The sequence below is a fragment of the Takifugu rubripes genome, chromosome 22 (assembly GCF_901000725.2).
Source record: "Takifugu rubripes chromosome 22, fTakRub1.2, whole genome shotgun sequence".
Taxonomy (NCBI): Eukaryota; Metazoa; Chordata; class Actinopteri; order Tetraodontiformes; family Tetraodontidae; genus Takifugu; species Takifugu rubripes.
Window position 1 is genome coordinate 1,259 of NC_042306.1, and position 19,066 is coordinate 20,324.

General features: G+C 42.9%; 1 protein-coding gene across 4 annotated transcripts in view; it reads right to left on the reverse strand.

The window, feature by feature from the left end:
• Positions 1-5,700: 5,700 nt before the first annotated feature.
• Positions 5,701-19,066, reverse strand: part of cadm3 (cell adhesion molecule 3) — a 66,881-nt gene continuing 53,515 nt past the window's right edge. For 2 of the 4 annotated variants that reach the window (XM_029831067.1, XM_029831066.1), the window contains exons 8-12: positions 13,529-13,701; positions 12,424-13,146; positions 12,130-12,150; positions 10,408-10,533; positions 5,701-8,985 (exon numbers count right to left, since the gene is read on the reverse strand). In XM_029831067.1, coding sequence (XP_029686927.1) covers positions 8,867-8,985; positions 10,408-10,533; positions 12,130-12,150; positions 12,424-13,146; positions 13,529-13,701 — 1,162 coding nt within the window. In that variant the 3' untranslated portion in view covers positions 5,701-8,866. The remainder of the gene's footprint in view (positions 8,986-10,407; positions 10,534-12,129; positions 12,151-12,423; positions 13,147-13,528; positions 13,702-19,066) is intronic. The other 2 variants (XM_029831068.1, XM_029831069.1) reach the window with 2 other exon arrangements.

The following is a 19,066-nucleotide window of genomic DNA, read 5'->3' on the forward strand; positions in this document are numbered from 1 at the left end:
CCTGGGCCCTAACCCTAACCCTGGGCCCTAACCCTAACCCTAACTCTGGGCCCTAACCCTAACTTTAACCCAATCCCTGACCCTAACCCCAATCCCGGGCCCCAGGACTCAAGCTGCCCATTTTCAATTTGACTTTTTAATAGGGCTTTGGACTCCCAGTAAGAGAGATGATGATGTGATTCCAGGAAGGGGGGATGATGGACTGTGCATCCAGTCTTGATGTCTACGACACCAAGACTAACTTTATCTCATCCTAACCCTAACCCTAACCCTAAACCTAACCCTCTAACCCTAACCCCTAACCCTAACCCTCTAACCCTAACCCTAACCCTAACCCTTAACCCTAACCCCAACCCTAACCCCAACCCTAATTCTTGCCCCAACCCCAAGGTCAATCCTAACCACATACCTACTTGCCATTCCACCAAAGTCTTCTCTGACTGGGCGATCCAACTCTCTCCCCTATCCTGTCCGGAACTTCTCGAGCCCTGGCTAATCGCTTTCCCCCCCCCCCCCGGGGGGGCCCTCACCCTCCGCACTCCCCTGCTTTCCCGATCAGTAGGCCAGTGCAAAAAAAGTTTTATCCCAAACCCTGAACCCTAACCCAACCCTAACCCAAACCCTAACCCTAACCCTAGCCCCTAACCCTCGCCCCTAACTCTTTAATCTAACCCTAACCCTAACTCTAACCCTAACCCTAACCCTCTAACCCTAACCCTAACTCCAACCCTAATGCTAACCCTAACCTAACCCTAACCCTAATGCTAACCCTAACTCCAACCCTAACCCTAACCCTAACTTCAACCCTAACCCTAATGCTAACCCTAACCCTAACCCAACCCTCTCTCACTCATTCTCACACTCACTCACACAGACACACACACATGCACATTAGACCTTTCTTAATATTACGTTAAAAACATTACGTTCAATTATGCGCGCATGTGCGCTTATGTGCGCGTAAGTGCGCGTAAGTGCGCGTGTGTGCTTGCAGAACTTACTTACACACTCACTCAATCTCACACTCACACACAGACACACACACATGCACAATATACCTTTCCAAATATTACGTTAAAAAAAACATTACGTTCGAGTGTGCGCACTTGTGCGCGTGTGTGTGCGTAAGTGCGCGTGTGTGTTTAAGGAACTCATTCACTTACACACTCACTCATTCTCACACTCACTCACACACAGACACACACACATTAGACCTTTCTTAATATTACGTTAAAAAACATTACGTGCAACTATGCGCGCATGTGCGCTTATGTGCGCGTGTGTGCTTGCAGAACTTAGTTACTTACACACTCACTCAATCTCACACTCTCACACACAGACACACACATGCACATTAGACCTTTCCAAATAATAATAATTACGTTCGAGTGTGCGCACATGTCCGCTTATGTGCGCGTAAGTGCGCGTGTGTGCGCGTAAATGCGCGTGTGTGCGCGTAAATGCGCGTGTGTGTTTAAGGAACTCAGTCACTTACACACTCACTCAATCTCACACTCACTCACACACAGACACACACACATGCACATTAGACCTTTCTAAATATTACGTTAAAAAACATTACGTTCGAGTGTGCGCGAATGTGCGCTTATGTGCGCGTAAGTGCGCACCTGTGCGCGTGTGTGCGCGTAAGTGCGCGAATGTGCGCTTAAGTGCGCACGTGTGCCAATAGGAAAAGCCTCCTCATTTCCGTTACATCTCGGAATATCAGACCATTCATCCATTTTTGTGGAATTTTTAGTTCTATTTTTTCAAAGATATATAATTGCACACACAACATCTTTTCCCATGTATTATGTGCACTTTTAAATCAAAACAGCGATCACCCCAAACACCGTTTGCAGGTCTAATCAAATCCCAACTATTACGGTTCCACAGAATATGCACAGCCAGAGGATTTCAAACGAGCCACCAAGGTGCTATTCTCGGTCTTGTCCAGCAGAGGGTGCTCTAGCACCTTTCTCTGGAACCGTTTTAAAACCTTCCTCCAGACCAAATTGTTTATATATCGTGTATATATTATCATGTTCCTTCTTTTTATGTCGAATAAGACCTATCAAGGCGTTCCTGAAGGTTAATAGAGACGGCGTTTCATTGCTCCTCCGCACTTCCGGGTGGCTTCGGGGACGGTGCATGCGCGGGCATTTGTGGAAGTCAACGCGGATTTCGCTCTTGACTCCGCAAAATTTTAATTCCTCTTTTTCACTATGCCCAGCCACCATTCGGGATTGAGGCCAGAAGCAATTAAGCGCTGACACTCGTTAACTGTATAACTTTGCTGTCTTTTGGAACCAAGCATGCCTGAAGGTCTTTTTAAGGACCAAAACGTTGCTATTACAGCTTGTTTCAGCACTTTTGTTCCTTTTTGATCTTTCTTAATTAAATAACCGAGTGTCAATAGGAAAAGCCTCCTTGTTAAACTGTTGCAGAATGTCTGCTACTGTTCTTGAATGTGCCCTCATGCTGACACCAGTGCACCAGGTGAAGCAAATCTAATAAATGACTGATGGCTTTCCTTTGTGCCAGTTTTCTCCCCAGTCAAACAAAGACCATGATTGTGTCGTCTCTTACTATGTGTACCCGGTTATCCAGCTCTTTATGATGGCTGCGCCAACAGGTTATGGGCCCAGGAAAGAGATTAGAAGCCGATGGAATCGTTTATGTTTTAATGGAGACGAGAAAAATTCTGAGTTATGGGAAACTAAGTTCCTTGGCCAGCTACATTTGCTCGGACTCAAGAAAACCATCCTCCATGAGCCAGATGAGGGTGAGGATGGTGCAGAAGAAGATGCCGAGAAAAACGAAGAAGCGTATGCTGAGTTAATCCAGCTGTTGGACGACAAGAGTTTGTCTCTTGTGATGAGGGATGCGGCTGATGATGGTAGGAGAGCGCTCCAGATACTGAGGGACCACTACGCTGGCAAGGGGAAGCCCCGTGTGATTAATCTGTATACTGAATTTACATCCCTCCAAAAGGCTGTCAATGAGAGCGTTACAGATTATATCATACGGCCAGAGACTGCCATTACCGCACTGAGCAATGCGGGAGAAACTTTAAGTGATGATTTGCTGATCGCAATGATATTAAAGGGCTTGCCAGATGTGTTTAAGCCATTTTCCATTCATGTGGCCCAGAGTGATGAGAAATTGACCTTCGCTGAGTTCAAGACAAAGTTGCGGAGCTATGAGAGCACCGAAAAGTTCAGGACTGCGTCCACAGATGAGGACAGCGTCATGAGAGCGAGAGGAAAATCTGGCGGGGACGTGAGACTGCCCTGCTACAGCTGTGGCCAGAAGGGCCATAAAGCAATAGAGTGTCCTGCTGCGGGCCAGCGCAGTGTACAGAGACAATGGTGCAGTTTTTGTAAGAGCTCCACGCACAAAGAGGTGAACTGCAGGCGGAGGAGGAGAGACAAGGTCAAGCAGGCGGTGGATGAGGAGGACACACGTTTGCATTCAAGATGGGCCAGGTGGATGGAGATCCTGTCAGCAGACCACAGAAGAGAGGGCTTATGGTCGACACGGGGGCCACATCCCACATCGTGACAGACATCACAAAGTTCAAGGACTTTGATGAGAATTTCAAGCCGCAAAAGCACATCCTGGAGTTGGCGGACGGTGTGAGGACCAGCGGAGTCGCACTGAAGAGGGGTGCGGCCAAGGTTCGTCTGATCGACAGGAGAGGATGTGCAGTGGACACGATGTTGATGGGGGCATTATATGTCCCATCATATCCCCAGGACATTTTTTCTGTCAAGGCAGCGACCGCCAGAGGAGCGACTGTCATCTTCAAGGAGGGACAGAACGAGCTCATCCATAAAGATGGTATGACATTTGGGATTCAAGTGTATGATAGGCTGTATTATTTAACACTGCTAAGCCTATAGATGAAAGTAATGATGAAGATGGATGTCATGGATGCTATGATTTGCAAACATGGCATGAAATTTTGGGACACTGTAATTATGATGATGTGTTGAAGTTGGAAAGTGTCACAGAAGGGATGAAAATTAAAGGTAAATCTGATAAATCGAACCTGAAATGTGAGGTCTGTATGCTCAGAGCAGGAACAGAGAACCAGATGAGAGAGCAATCACACCACTTGCACTTGTACATACAGATTTGGCTGGCCCTATAGAACCAGCAGCAAAAGATGGGTTCAGGTACTCTTTGGCATTCACTGATGACTATTCAGGTGCAATTTTTGTATATTTTTTGAAAGCCAAGGGTGACACAGTCAGAGCTACAGAAAAGTTTATTGCTGATGTTGCACCTTATGGGAAAAGCAAGTGTATTAGATCTGATAATGGCACTGAGTTTACATCAAAAGAGTTTCAGTCACTAATCAGTAAAAATGCCATTAGACATGAAAACTCAGCCCCTTATCCCCCCCCCCCCCCCCCCCATCAAAATGGGACAGCTGAGAGAAACTGGAGAACACTGTTTGAAATGGCAAGATGTACAGTATGTTGATTGAGAGTAACCTGCCAAAAGAACTCTGGACATATGCAGTTCAGACTGGTGCAGCTGTCCGCAGTAGATGCTACAACAAGCGGACAGGACAGACTCCATACTACATGCTGACTGGGAAAGTGCCTGATCTGACAAGAATGAAATGTTTTGGGTCGGTATGTTATGCACACAAATATAACAAAAGGAAGCTTGACTCACAATCTGAAAGGGGGATTTTTGTTGGTTACGACAAGAACAGTCCGGCATATCTAATCTTCTACCCTGAAACAGGGAGAGTACTCAAAAACAGGTTGGTAAAGTTTATCAGCAAATGTGTGAATGAGTGTCGGACTCAGACAGACCAGGAGACTGAATACATCCTGTATAGGGAGAGGGGTGAAACCACTTTTCCAAAAAATGATGTAGTGACACCAATCACACAGGAAATTAAAGCTGAGATTTGTGACACAGACACCGCTACAGGTGAGGGTGAGAGTGTTAAAAATGCCCGATATCCAAAGAGGGAGAGGAGACCACCTAAGTACTATAATGATTATGAATGCAAGATAAAATGTGTTGATGATGATGATGGTCAAGGGTTAACTGTTGACTACTGTTACCGGGTTATGTCAGATGCACCTCGAACTTTGCAGGAAGCCAATGGCGCCCCATGGTGGACTTGGGTGTTTCGCTCATTTGGGCCAAATGCCTATAACCCTAACACAAAAACATAATCTACGCACTTTTCCTCAATCACGTTCCTATTTCTCATGTTTCTAGTGGAAGTGAAAGTGGAAATGTGCAGTGCACCACACCAACTTTATGGTTGGCCCACGCACATTTGTGCTTTTCTTTGGAGCCATTAGCGGCCCTCCATAGCGATGCTGAAAACCTGTTAATGTCAAAAAGAGCATTCCTGTGAGTGGCATTCACATCAGAGAAAAAAGAAACAATTAACACAACCAGGGGATTGCAATTACATGAGTGGATATAAAAGCATGCTTGAAATAGTGCAGAAAACATCCTAACAATGGCAGTTTGTGCTATTAGAAGATAGTGTATTGCCAGAGAAAGCTGAGCTGATCCATGCCGAGGGTGTGGGGTGGAATTATCCAAATGACAGCCAGGTCAAATTCCCTCTTTAGGTGTCCTCCATGAGTCCCCTGGTGATCACTTCCTGCGACCCTTTCCACCTTCTACCAAAAAAATAAAAATGACGAGTGACAGGAATGAAGACAATAATCAAAACTCATGTTTATTGACAACTCAATCGCTATTTCAACAAATAGAGCAAATAAATGTAACAGCCAACAGGCATAAATCCTGCTCAATGCAGTTGGACCGTTCCCTTAATGACAGCCATATTTTGAATAAAACAGATATAAAAGAAAAAAAACATACGTGAAAGCACTGCTTTTGTGTAATATGGATATTTATTGAAAAGGAAGACTTATCATCCAAATTAAGAAAGCTTGAAACAAAGAAATTGGATTTACTAGTCCAAATAATACCATTGTAAAGGTGTTTAGTCATACGCAAATGCACATTCACACACATACTTCCAAACACCAGCATCGTGCCTTTGGTAGCAGATATGTGTGTAGATGTGTATTAGTCGTGCTGTGTGTCGGGTGCATTAGTCGCCAGGAAAGGCAGCATTATTTACATACATGAGAATGGTTACTCATACAGGAAAACACACACAAAATATCTGAATTTCAAGTTTGAAAGTTTGTAAGTTAAAAAATATGATCAATTAAAGTGGAAATGAATCATTTTACGATTATGCACATCTTTTACAAAACATAATTTAAAAATGAATTTGATTAGAATGTTCTACATATATAAGGGGTGACTGACCGCTGTGGGGGGAAATGGTGCGAAGAAAGATGTAAAAAAAATGCTGTTTGCCGACACCTTGCAGATGGTGGCCACTGCACCACTGAAGTGAGTTGTGAATCTACACGTCCCATATGAACACCACTCCACTCCTACCTCTGCACCAATCTGTTTTCAATCGGTGAATCTACAGGAGGGCTGTGTAGAGGAGATAGAAGTGGCTCAAACTACAACACAGCCTATGTTTGCAGATCAGAGTATCGGGAGGTCAGATGGACAGACAACCTGTCCGTTCAGGAGAAAAGCTTGTCAGATCTTATTGTCTCAAGCGCTATCTACATTTTCAACCATTTTTCATGCAAGCTACATGCCAGCACGTTAACTAGAACGAAGGACGGGACAATAGATTACAGGCAAATACAGGTCCATTACTTTTTAAAAGACACTAGAGCACACTATGTTAAGTATGAAGTGATTATGTACTTATTTCTTCACAGAGCAGAATTTGACTGGAGCTGAACAGAACTCTGTGACACTGAACGCACCCCAACCCATGCCGTTGAACACATATCAGATAAAGGGAACAGTCTTCATAACACCACTTTTGCCTTTTTGCTGTACCAAATGCACGACGACCCTGCGAATATTGTTTCTAACAGCTGCTGAATCGACAGAAAAAAATAAACCAACAATAATGAAGAACAGACTTTGCTTCAGTCTATAACCATAATCTATCCATTTATTTCTAAAATAAGATTCAAAAAAATATTAAATAAGATTAATATTGGGGGGAATTTGAGCAGAAAACATGGTCCCTGAATGTTCCCAACAAGGGTTTACAAAAATGATCACAGACATTACCGTCTACAAGTAGACTGACAACAGCAGAGGGATTTTTGTTCAAAACACTTCCCAACAGAGAAAAGGGCTGCAGTGAACTGACAGTGCACGTCACAACCTATGCGCTACTTCTATAGTACATGGACGGACGGCTGAATGAGGCCAGCAAAGAGGATCACATGTCAGGGGTCGTCAAACAGGACAGAGATAAGGAGCGAGAGTTTGAAGGTGGATCAGAACGCAGATGGTATCATCATCCCTCGATAATCAAAGGTTATGGATGAGCCAAGAAACTCATTTCTTCAACGTAACTAAATCTTGGACCAAGACACTGCAACCTGCCCACCGGTCAGACCTTGGCAACCACAGTCAGGAGCCCAGAGCAAGTTCAACAGATTAAAAGGCCTGTGAAGCCATGTATTGGAAATGAAATTCCTTTTGCCTCCCTACTGCAGTGAGTGCTCTACATTCTAAGATGAATTCATTTTATCACAGTTAAAACTGTGAACAGCAAGTGGTTGAACCAAGATATGCTGCAGGGACGAACAATGATCCAGCTTAACTATGGGTCGCCGTGACACTCCAAAAAAATGGCTGCCAAAATGTGCACAGCTATAAGTTCTTCTTAAGCTTTACGGCCTGAAACAAAAAAGAAGAAACACAAATAGCCAAATAATATGGAGAAAAAAATAAATCAATAGACAAAATTAATGCTGAGGAGAGAGGAGTCCTAAAAAACTAAAAAAGAAATTTAGGGAAAGAAATCATCCTACTTTTTTGTATGATAGATTAATTTTCATCATAATGAAGTTTAAAAACAAATTCAGACTCGTCAACAACACACGTGCCATGAAAAAAGGGCCGGCTTTTTAAAAAAGGAGTTCAGAGGTTCCTGTAATTCAGCAACACACAGTTTGACATAAAGGAGAGACGGGAGGTAAAGAATGATAGAAGACAGTTAGTTCGGAGGTAGAGTGAGGACAGAGAATGTATTTACAGCACACTGAACGTTGCCAGGCCAGTACAAAGAATGCTACTTTTCATATGTATATGTGTGTGTGTGTGTGTGTGTGTGTGTGTGTGTGTGTGTGTAGCCTTGAGCCTGTCAGCTGGGGTTGTAGGAATACTGCTCTTGCATGAGTTTTGCATGTTGTGTGGTGCCGTGTTTCTGGGAAAAACACCTTGTGTTAAGTTTTGTGTGCAGCACATTAGGAATGAATTTTGATAACAAACATATCAAAGATTCATGGATTTGCTTTGGATGGATTTTTCTATCACAAGACGGATTTAGAGAGCGACTACCTTGTTAGATGGACAGAAAAGAAAAATGAACAATAAAGTAACTTTGACTCAGAAAGTTAGAAACAGATTTAGCTTTTCTGAGTTGCTGATGCTGGAGATGATGTTTGTGTTACAGTATTTCAGAAATGATTCTTAGGAGGCTCCAGTGCCATTCAGGGAGCCACGACAAGCATTCAAGTCTGTGTGAGAAGTTTTTCCCATCCAAACTGACCTGTACCGTACACATGTATGCGTATTTGTATTTCACTTCTTTTTTCTGCATCAGTGCTGCCACTATCCTCCACAGTTCCCTCATCATCCCTCCAACTGAGTGAAAAACTGAAAAACTTTCCCCTTTACTCCTTCTGCTACCCATCACATTCTTCCTTTACTTCCTTCTTCCTCTTGCTCCTTTCCTCCAACACTTGCTGAATGTCTAGATGAAGTACTCCTTCTTATCCTCTCCTCCGGAGGTCCCCCCCTCTGCGTTGATGATGGCTGTGTCGGCGTCGGGAGCATCATCTGAGCCTTTCGCCTCATGGGTCAGATACGTGCCTGTGAAGGGGGGAATGACAAAAAGTCTATGATAGTATCAAGCAAAAGCATAAAAAAACGCAAAATTTTTTCGTTAGTGGGTTCAGGACAACATTTTGGCCAAAACTCTATGGTGAATTAGCCAATTTAGCCAGGGCGACTGATGCTTACATCATGAGCAGAGCCAGCTTTCTTTGGAATATTGGTCATTTACTCTCACCAACTTAACTGTGACTCTCATCTAAATAAAGCTTCACCCTCCAGGTTTGTTTTTAGAATGTACTATTGTCATTGTAATTCTTATCCTCCCTGCCTTTTAGACTAGACCAGGTAACAACTTTCATCTAAATAAAGCTCTTTACAAATGAAAGCAGAATCCATCTCACCAATTCTCATGAAGCTACAGTTATTGCTCTTTAGTTACTGAATGGTAAAACGTTTTTATTGTTGGATTTTTTGGGGATCAATGACATACCCATTGTAACACCCATGTCCTTTCACTTTGCTGGAACGAAACCAATAAAAATGTGGACATTTATTTTAGGCTAAATCATTTATTTTATTTGTAATGGGTTGAAACTTGATTGAGCTGATGATGATGATACTCATGACATTCAATTTATTGATTTGTGTCAGAAATTTCCAACCTTTATGGTGGCAAATAACAAATTTAAAACTAATGAATTTCAAAGAATTCAAGTATTCCTCGCTGTCTTATTTTCTAACCTTTTCCATAGCACAAAACATAACTTCATAACTAAGCTTTTCAGCACCAAAATATTACATTTATAATGGACCCTCAATACAAAAGCCAATGAATTTACTATGGCAACCCTTCTCAGTTCCGACTAGTTTGATGAGGTAGTCTTGGCCCACACTTCAGAATATTGCCGTTTTTGTCTTTTTTTGAGAAATCGTTTCAGATCTACATATTTATATTTCTCTTTGTGATTGTTGATAAGCTAAAACAATAAATGAAATGCCATAAAAGTATAACATTTTTTGTGAGAGTGGGTGGACTGAATTGATTAACAGTTGATCACTTATTTGGTTTGGACCTGGAGGAACTCAGGAACTCTGCTCTGTTTCTCAGACGTTACTGCCCATATTTTGGCAGCAAATGTCATCAGGAGTCTAACGTGGCTATCTCTGAATCAGAGGGTCTCATGGCTCAATGTTTGTACAGGTGTATGAAGTGGAGACATATCTCTATTGTCTACAAGTTTGCATGTATTATAAGTGAAAATATTCTGCTGACACATCAACGGTCAACATTAAATTATTACAGTGAGTGCGCCATTGTACAGTTGTATGTAGAGGTGTGCGGTTGGTATAATTAGTCCCAATATAACTGTATCAGTGTTTATGTGGGTGTATTCTGAACTGTACTCATGAATGCATGCGTATACGCAAAAGGTGTGGGCTAGAGTGCGAGCAGTCGACCTTTGTGTCGAATGAGGTATCTTCCAAAGATGATAAGGAGGCAGAGCAGGATGAAGACGATAACAGCCACCACCCCTCCAATCACAGCGTGGTCCACTCCTGAAGGACTTGACATGGCTGTGGGATCTTGAGAAGATGGGATGTTCAGATGGAAAGAGGAGATGAGAGATTAGTTTGGATAGTTAAATGAGAGTCGAAGCATTAGGATATAAACAGGATTGATTAAAAAATATGCAGGCAGTGAAGAAACAGTTGGCAAGAGGGTGGAAAGGGTGGAAGGGTTAGATGATGAAGGGGAAAGGAAATAGGGGAATTGGATGAATTGGATAAAGAAGAGACAAGGGGGGAGCAAAGATAACTTGTCAGTATAGAATGTACCAAAACAGTAAAACCCTTCTAGGACAAACCAAAATACAAAATAAAACACCTCAACCTTTCTTCTTTCATTGCTATCCCATTACTTCCGAACTTTAAAACTTTTAAAAGAGTCTGCAATTATCTGAGGCTGAATTTGAAACCTGCAAATGTGGGGATAGCATTGAATTTCCAGAAATCGAAAGCTTAATCACACATGATTGAAACTAATATCAACTTCTCTTCTAGATCGGAGAGCTTGTGCTCATCCATAAGGATGCTACATATCTCTTTACTTAGTAAGAAAAAAATAAATATACAGCAACTCCAAGTTCCCCCGCAAATGCAAAACGCTAAGAAGAAAGTTTTATGAGCACACTTGAATAATTTAGTGCATGTATCTGTGTTTTTTCATAAGTGAATGTGATTTTATTATATGTCAGCAGCTCAAGTGAATCTCTTTAAATTAGCGTTTAGATATTATACTCATAAACTATTTCAGAAAGGGTTAGGGTTAACCCTAACGTTAGGGTTAACCCTAACATTGACAAAGTTTCATACATTATGGTGTCCAACGATACACAAAAATGGAAATATTTATTTTCATAGTTTCCCTTTTAAATAACCCTAATCCATTAAGTGACCAGATGATCGTTTCCTGTGTAAAAAGCCTGTGTTCTGTTCAAGTCATCAAATATTAGTGAATTTGATCATTTTTACTTTCTTTCACATCAGCCACTTACAAACTTTGCCGTGCAGGGACGACCTCATCTAGGTGGAAATAATGTAATATTCATTTCTGGCTTTTTTGCATGGAATGCAGAGAACAGACAGGACTTGATGAAGTCATTTGTAATTGTTACAGATGTAGACAATAGGAAGAAAACATAGAAGCAGCTTGCTCCAGCCATAGGAACAGAGGGACAGAAAGAGTCACTCAGCTGAAGCAGGAAGATGTGTTGGTGGAAGAAGACCAGCAAGGACAACCAAGAAAAGAGGAGGACAAAGGACAAAAGAGGGGGAGGAAGGTCTCTAAGCTGAATTTAGAATGGCATAAACACATGGAAATCCACACAATCCAACACACACTCGAGCTGGGTGGGGAGGAGTTGAAGTTGGCATGCTGGCGAGGCAAGACTAAGAATGAGCCTGCAGTCAGCCACAAAGGAAGGCCCACAAGGCCCTGAAAGTACACCTCAAAACATGATCAACACATCCCACAATGCCACACACAGACTTTGAGCTTTTTGTGTCAAAACTCTAGAGTTTCTAAAAAATTGACAGAAACCACAAACACAAGCACTGACAGACAGACAAGCACAGTAAGAACAACTGACACAACCAAAGGTGACCCGTGGAAAATTATACCTGCAATGTAGTCTGCAGCATCTTCAGGATGAGTGGAGGAGTAGATGGATTGTTGGATGTTTAGATTGAAAGATGAATGATAGATGAAAGGAAGGATGTTTAGATGAATGGGGGATTATTTATCAGAACATTTAGGGTTAGGTATTAGTACCAGGAAGAAAGAGGAAAACCAGAAGAAAAAAAACACATCAACAGTTGTGATGACACCTTTACCTTCATCGTGCCTTTCTTCCATTTGTTTTAGTGAGTGATTGCATGTGTGTGTGTGTGTGTGTGTGGCTCAGGTGGTTTTACCTGTGAAAGTGTACACTCCGTTTAGCCGGATAGAAACTGAGGGAGTGACGGTAATAAAAGCAGGTGAGGAGGAAGGCGTAGCAGAGCTAGCAGGGGGGTTCGAGGGAGTTGGAGTGAAGTCATGAGGGAGTGGAAGGTCAGGAAAGAGGACATTTGAAAGGGTAGTTGGGGAGAATTTGAAGGACTGTGTATAGAGGATTGTACCTGTGCTAGTGAGGGAGTAACTAGAGCCACGGGAAGAAGTAATAGTAGAGGCAGGTTCAGTGAGAGAGGAGGAAGACATGGTATCAGAGCCAGAAGAAGAGACAGAGGTGGGATCAGAGCTGGGAGAGGAGGAGGAAGACATGGTATCAGAGCCAGAAGAAGAGACAGAGGTGGGATCAGAGCCGGGAGAGGAGGAGGAAGACATGGTATCAGAGCCAGAAGAAGAGACAGAGGTGGGATCAGAGCTGGGAGAGGAGGAGGAAGACATGGTATCAGAGCCAGAAGAAGAGATAGGAGTGGGATCAGAGCCAGGGGAGTAGGAGGAAGACATGGTATCAGAGCCAGAAGAAGAGATAGGAGTGGGATCAGAGCCAGGGGAGTAGGAGGAGGAAGACATGCTATCGGAGCCAGTAGAAGAGATGGAGGAGGGATTAGAGCCAGGAGAGACGGAGGGAGAGGAAGAAGACAGGAAGTGGGTTGGATAGATGGAAGAGTCAAGCGAAGGGCTGCTGCTATCCACTGATTTGGGGTCCATGGGATATTGGGAGCAATTGGATGAGTAGTCAGGGGAAAGTGGATTACATGAGGAGTTGTGGGGATGACAATGAGCAAGCAAAGTGCAAAAATGGCCATGGATCAAAAAAGTGAAGGGAACCACAATGAAGAAAAGCAATTAAATTAGGAAGCAATGGCAGTGGCAAAATGGTGTCACATTTGGATGAGATAAAGCAAAATGACAAACAGAAACAGGAGGAAAAACAAAAAATCAGAAAACAGATGGAAGTACAAGCAACAAACCACACAAATTGATAAAAAAGATGAAGAATTAAAGAATAACTGTGCGACACCAGGCCATCCATTTCCACCACACATCACCTTACTAGCCTTTTCTAGTGTGTACCTTGGACAAGGAGGATGTACGCCCCCTGGCTGCGTCCTATGCCATTGTCTGCCAGGCAAAGGTAGACTCCATTGTCAGATTTGTTGAGCATCTCAAAATGCAAGAAAGCACCATCAGATTTGGCCAGTGGGGGCAGTGCTCCATCCTTCTTCTGCCAAATATAGGAATTGGGCCTACATTGAAAAGAGGAAAGACATTCAGTAATGGAATATAAAGATTCTAATTACTTTAATTTGAAGCTCAGAATCAGATTTTCCTGAAACTATTAAGAAAAATGGTTTAAAAACATTTCATAATGTATACAACATAAATACATAAATTAAGTCAAGTCAATTTTATTTGTCAATTTCTTCACATGTCCATGACATACAAAGGAATCAAATGATGTTTCTCAATGTCCCGTGCGTAGAGGGTTAGGGTTAGGGTTAATCCATTTCCACCACACATCACCTTACTAGCCTTTTCTAGTGTTAGGGTCATGTTTCTCATTGTCCCGTGCGTAGACAAGTATCAAGACAGAGCAGAACAGGACAAACATTAAAGTGCATGGACACAACATATGGGAGCATGAACATGTCCTTGTATGGTCTAGTCCTAAGTGATAATAAAGAAAATAAAGCGCTAAGTTGGTTAAGGCTTATGGCCTTACAGGTACTAAAGAGAAGATATAAGACAAATAGCAGTGTAACATTCGAGGAGTTTCAACAGTGTACATTTTAGGAAGATGTACTATGAGGGAACAGCTCCAGTTCTAAGTATTGGTAAGGGATTCTGGTAGCGCAAGGCAGCCAGTGGCAGTAATCCTACTTATAACAGCAGTAATGGTAAGAATATAATATTATTAACTACAATGTTAATAGTAATAGTAGCAGCTGGTGTGTGCATTTTACACGATTCAGAGGTAGTCATCTGTTAGTCAGTGTCCAGAAATTAGGCTCCTGACAGTCCTTTGGTTCTGCTGGCTGGGGCTGAGGGGAGAGAGTTCAGCAGTCTCACAGCTTGATGGATAAAGCTGCTGGTGAGTCTGGTGGTCCGGGAGCGGAGACTCCTGTACCTCCTTCCAGAGGGCAGGAGGCTGAACAGCTTGTGTGCGGGATGGCTTATGATGGCTTTTTCAGGAGAGGTGCGTGATGTAGATGTCTTGCAGGGAGGAGAGTCTTGCACCAATGATCTTCCAAGGAGGATTCACAATGTGCTGTAGGGCTTTTCTGTTGTAGTCAGTGCAGCTCCCACCCCACAGTGATGCATCTGGAAGGGATGTTCTCAATGGTTCCTCTGTAGAATGTGGTCAGGATGGATGTTGCAGTACTGGTGCGCTTGAGATTGCGCAGGAAGTAGAGGCCCTGTTGGGCCTTCTTCGGCAGTGATGCGGTGTTGGTGGTCCATGTGAGATCCTCCCTGATGTGCACGCCCAGAAATTTGATGCTGCTCACCCTCACCACTGTAGCACCATCGATGGTCAGTGGCGGGTGTTGGGTGTGGCCTCTCTGGAAGTGGACAACAATCTCCTTGGTCTTGCTGACATTCAGCGGGAGGTCCTTGCACCAGCTGGTTAGGAGGTCAACCTCTTCCCTGTAGTGAGATTCATCGCCTTTGGTGATGAGCCCCACCAGAGTTGTGTTGTCCGCAAACTTCACAAGATGGTTGGAGCTGTAGGTTGGTGTGCAGTCGTGTGTTAGCTGAGTGAAGAGCAGAGGACTGAGCACACAGCCTTGTGGAGCCCCAGTGCTCAGGGTGATGCTGTCAGAAGTATTTTTGCCTACAGGCACTACTTGTGGCCTCTGGCATAGGAAGTCGAGCAGTCAGTTGCAGAGGGAGGTGCTTGTCCAGTTTGTAGACGAGTTGTTGTGGTATATTCCAAATCCTGTTCTATTTGATTTTATCTTATTTTTCTCTGAGTGCTCTTGTTGCACTGTAAATTTCCCCGTGTGGGACAATAAAGGATCTGAATCTATAATGGTGTTGAACGCTGAACTGAAGTCTATGAACAGCATTCTCACGTATCAGTTGTTCTTGTCCAGGTGGGTGGAGGGTGGAGCAAATTGCATCTTCTGTGGATAGTTTGGCTCTGTATGCGAACAGGAAGGGGTCCAGGGTGGTGGGGGAATGGATTTGATTTGAGACATGACTAGCCGTTCAAAGCATTTCATGATGATGCGCGTCAGTGCCACAGGACGGTAGTCTTTGAAGCAGGATGGTGATGATTTCTCTGGCACAGGTATGATTGTGGTGGCTTTGAAGCATGATGGGACAATGGCTTGTTTCAGGGAGGTGTTGAAGATTAGATTAGATTCAACTTTATTGTTATTGCACATGTACAGGTACAGAGCAACACAATGCAGTTTAGCATCTAACCAGAAGTGCAAAAGAAGCAGCAAGTGAGGATAATAACTTAATAAATACAGTATGGCGGTTATTTTACAATCGTTTACCGGGTTGTGCTATAAACATATTTTACAGATGGTGTTTACATTAAATGCCTTGGACTATAAGTGCAGGAGCTATTTAGCTATTTACATAAGATAGAGATGTGCAAATTATAAATTACGTGTATACAGATACAGATGATAAAGTGCATGAGTGCGCAGGACAGGTTTAAACAGTAGCTACATTGGTTACTAAGCTAGTGAGTTGTTGTGTAAACTGCTGTAGTGTAGTGAGGTGTGGAGTGTGTAAGGGTCAGCAGGATGTCTGAATACATCCTTCAGCTCTTCTGCACATTCCTTTACCACACTACCTGGGATGTTATCTGGTCCTGCTGATTTCTGGATGTTGATGGTGGAGAGTGTCTTCTTCAAATTAAAGAAACAAAGAAAACCATCTATACCTGTATACCTATACTGATCAACTGACAAATGTGTCAGAAACAAAAGTATGCCACATTATTTATTGGAAATGAATATTATCAACTGACAGAGGGTTGAAATCACACGCTGTCACTGAAATCGAAATCATACTCAGTAGTTGATATGATCTACCTTGTGCTTGTATGCAATGTTGGGGCATGCTCCTAATGAGACAAAGGAAGGTGTCCTGGGTTATCCTCTCCTAGATCTGGATTTGGGCCTCATGGAGCTCCAGGACAGTCTGAGGTGGAACCTTTGGGTCATTCATTGGACCAAAAGATAATGGCCAAGGGGTTTTATATTGTTTAGGCATATTTGGGAGGCCAGTCAATGCTACTGATTTCTTCTTCCTCCAGGAACTGCCTGCATACACTCACCACGAGGCCTGGCATTGTCCTCACATCAACCCTAACCCACTTCACCAGCAGAGAGTCTCACAATGTGTCCTAGGATTTCATCCCAAACCCTAATGCCAGCCAGGGTACCTTGCCTGATCTGTGCATTATATACATGAGCTAAGAACAGCCTGTTCAACACAGTGCTCACATCACAGTATCCTACAGATTACTATAATTTATCAGGTATTATTGAACATCTTTGGTCCTCTAAAAGAGACAGGAGAAGATTCAGAAAGGGTGATTTCTTTCTTTTTAAGAGGCAGGAACAAATGTGACACTGAAGAGTGAAGGAAGGACCAAGCAGGTGGACCACATTCTGTACATACCAGGTCAGCTGAGTGGGATCGTGAGTGCAGAATGGTGGTAGGTGAGAGTGTCGCCAGAGAGTGGTGTGGAGGAAAACTCTGAAGATAAAGAGGAAGCCAAAGACAGAGCGGAGGAAAAAGAACTGGAAGAAGGAGTGGTGTGCTGCTCTCGAGAAATTGAGAAAGGGTCTAGTTGGTCAGGTGTTTCAGGTGACCTGAAAGCTGCAGCTCAGGTGATCAGGGAGACAGGTAGGAGAAAACATGCACATTTTGAAAGAATAGCAATCAAGGAGACTTGGTGGTGGAACCAATAAATTATAGAGGTATTATACAGAAGGTCACAGAGCTGTAGAACAGGAAGTGTGGTATGTTAGAGTGATCCAGGACATACATGAGAGGTGTGGGACAGAGGTGAGGCCTGCTGGAGGTGTGACTATCGTATTTTCGCAACCATAAGGCGCACTTAAGAGGTTTAAATTTTCTCCCAAATGGATTGGTCACCTTGCAGTGCGCCTTATGTGCACCGAGTTCCAAAATCTGTAAATGCTTTTCGGCTCGCCGGCTTTCGCAAAGGCCATTTCAGATTCATTTTGGATACAGAAGAAGAGGACTTTGATGGATTTGTGGATGAGGATTGATCAAAAAATAACGTGAGTACATTGCTAAATATACACTAGCATGCATGTTTTAAGCTAGCGTACTGGTATGTTTTACCACGCCCGCACCCTATAATCCGGCGCTCCTTATGTATGTGTTAAGTACAGAAATAGCATCCGTAACTGAGACTGCGCCTTTTAATACGGTGCGCCTTAAGGTAGCGAAAATACGGTGGTTAATGTGAAGGTAGGACTGCATCAGGGTTGAGATCTGTTGTGATGAACATGCTGACTGGTGAGATTAGTCAGGAATCTCTATGGATGATGATCTTGATGTTGATAATGTGTTCTGTAGGGAGAGGAGGGAGCAAGTGAAAGAGAAATTAGAGACATAGAGGCCTATCCTGGAGAGGACACGTAAGACAAATTGCATCCACAAAATGAATGACAGGAACTCAAGTAGAATGAAGGGGTTATGGAGAAGAGACATGAAGACATGAAGAAGCTGGATGACTGAAATACTTAAAATGCAACATTCCAGAACAATCAAGATTGTGGAAAAGTGAAGAAGGGTTAACAAGAAGGTTGGAATGGGTGGAGAAACATACCAGGTGTACTGTGTGATGAAAGAGGATGTGCAAGTTGATCAAGAAAGTTGCACGAGATGGTGTTAGAGCAGTGATGCTTTTTGGTTTAGAGCCAGAGGCACGGAGGAGAAGACAGGTGGCAGAGCTGGAGGATCCAGACTGAGTCCATCAGAGTTACAGCACGTTAGCTGTTTTTGAGACGAAGCAGACGGAGATGATTGCAACATAGACCGAGGAGAAATAAGGATTTCATGAGTATAAGAGGGTGGAACTGCCAGAAGAAGATTCAAGACTGGATATAAATGAACATAGTTTGAGAAGACATGAAGACTAAAAGTTTCATCATTGAAAAATGTGATAATTCCAAAGCATCTAGATTTTTATCATTTTATATTTGATAGCTATATCAGACAACAATGTATTACTAACACTAAAATTCCAATGACATCTTAGTTACTTTACCTAGTTTAATGGAATATTGTCAAGTGCTGCACAGTGTGGTCAAACCAACAATGTAACCCTGTACACATGTGATGTCGGTCATCATAATGTGTCAGCCTTCTGCAAGGCTTTTATCTGGAAATTTGTTTAAAGAACAGTTTCATTAGGTTCAGCATCTTCACACAGCTTTATGATACAATTATTAGCACTCCTGAGCCACACTAATTGAGTAGATGGGCAGGATAATGGAATCTACAGCACATATTCCTTTCTGTTCTTTTAGACAGGCTTTGGGGAAAGGCAGTGTAAAAGTTGTGCAGCGGATTATTTTTCTGACAGGACGTGACCATAGACAGAAAATGTGT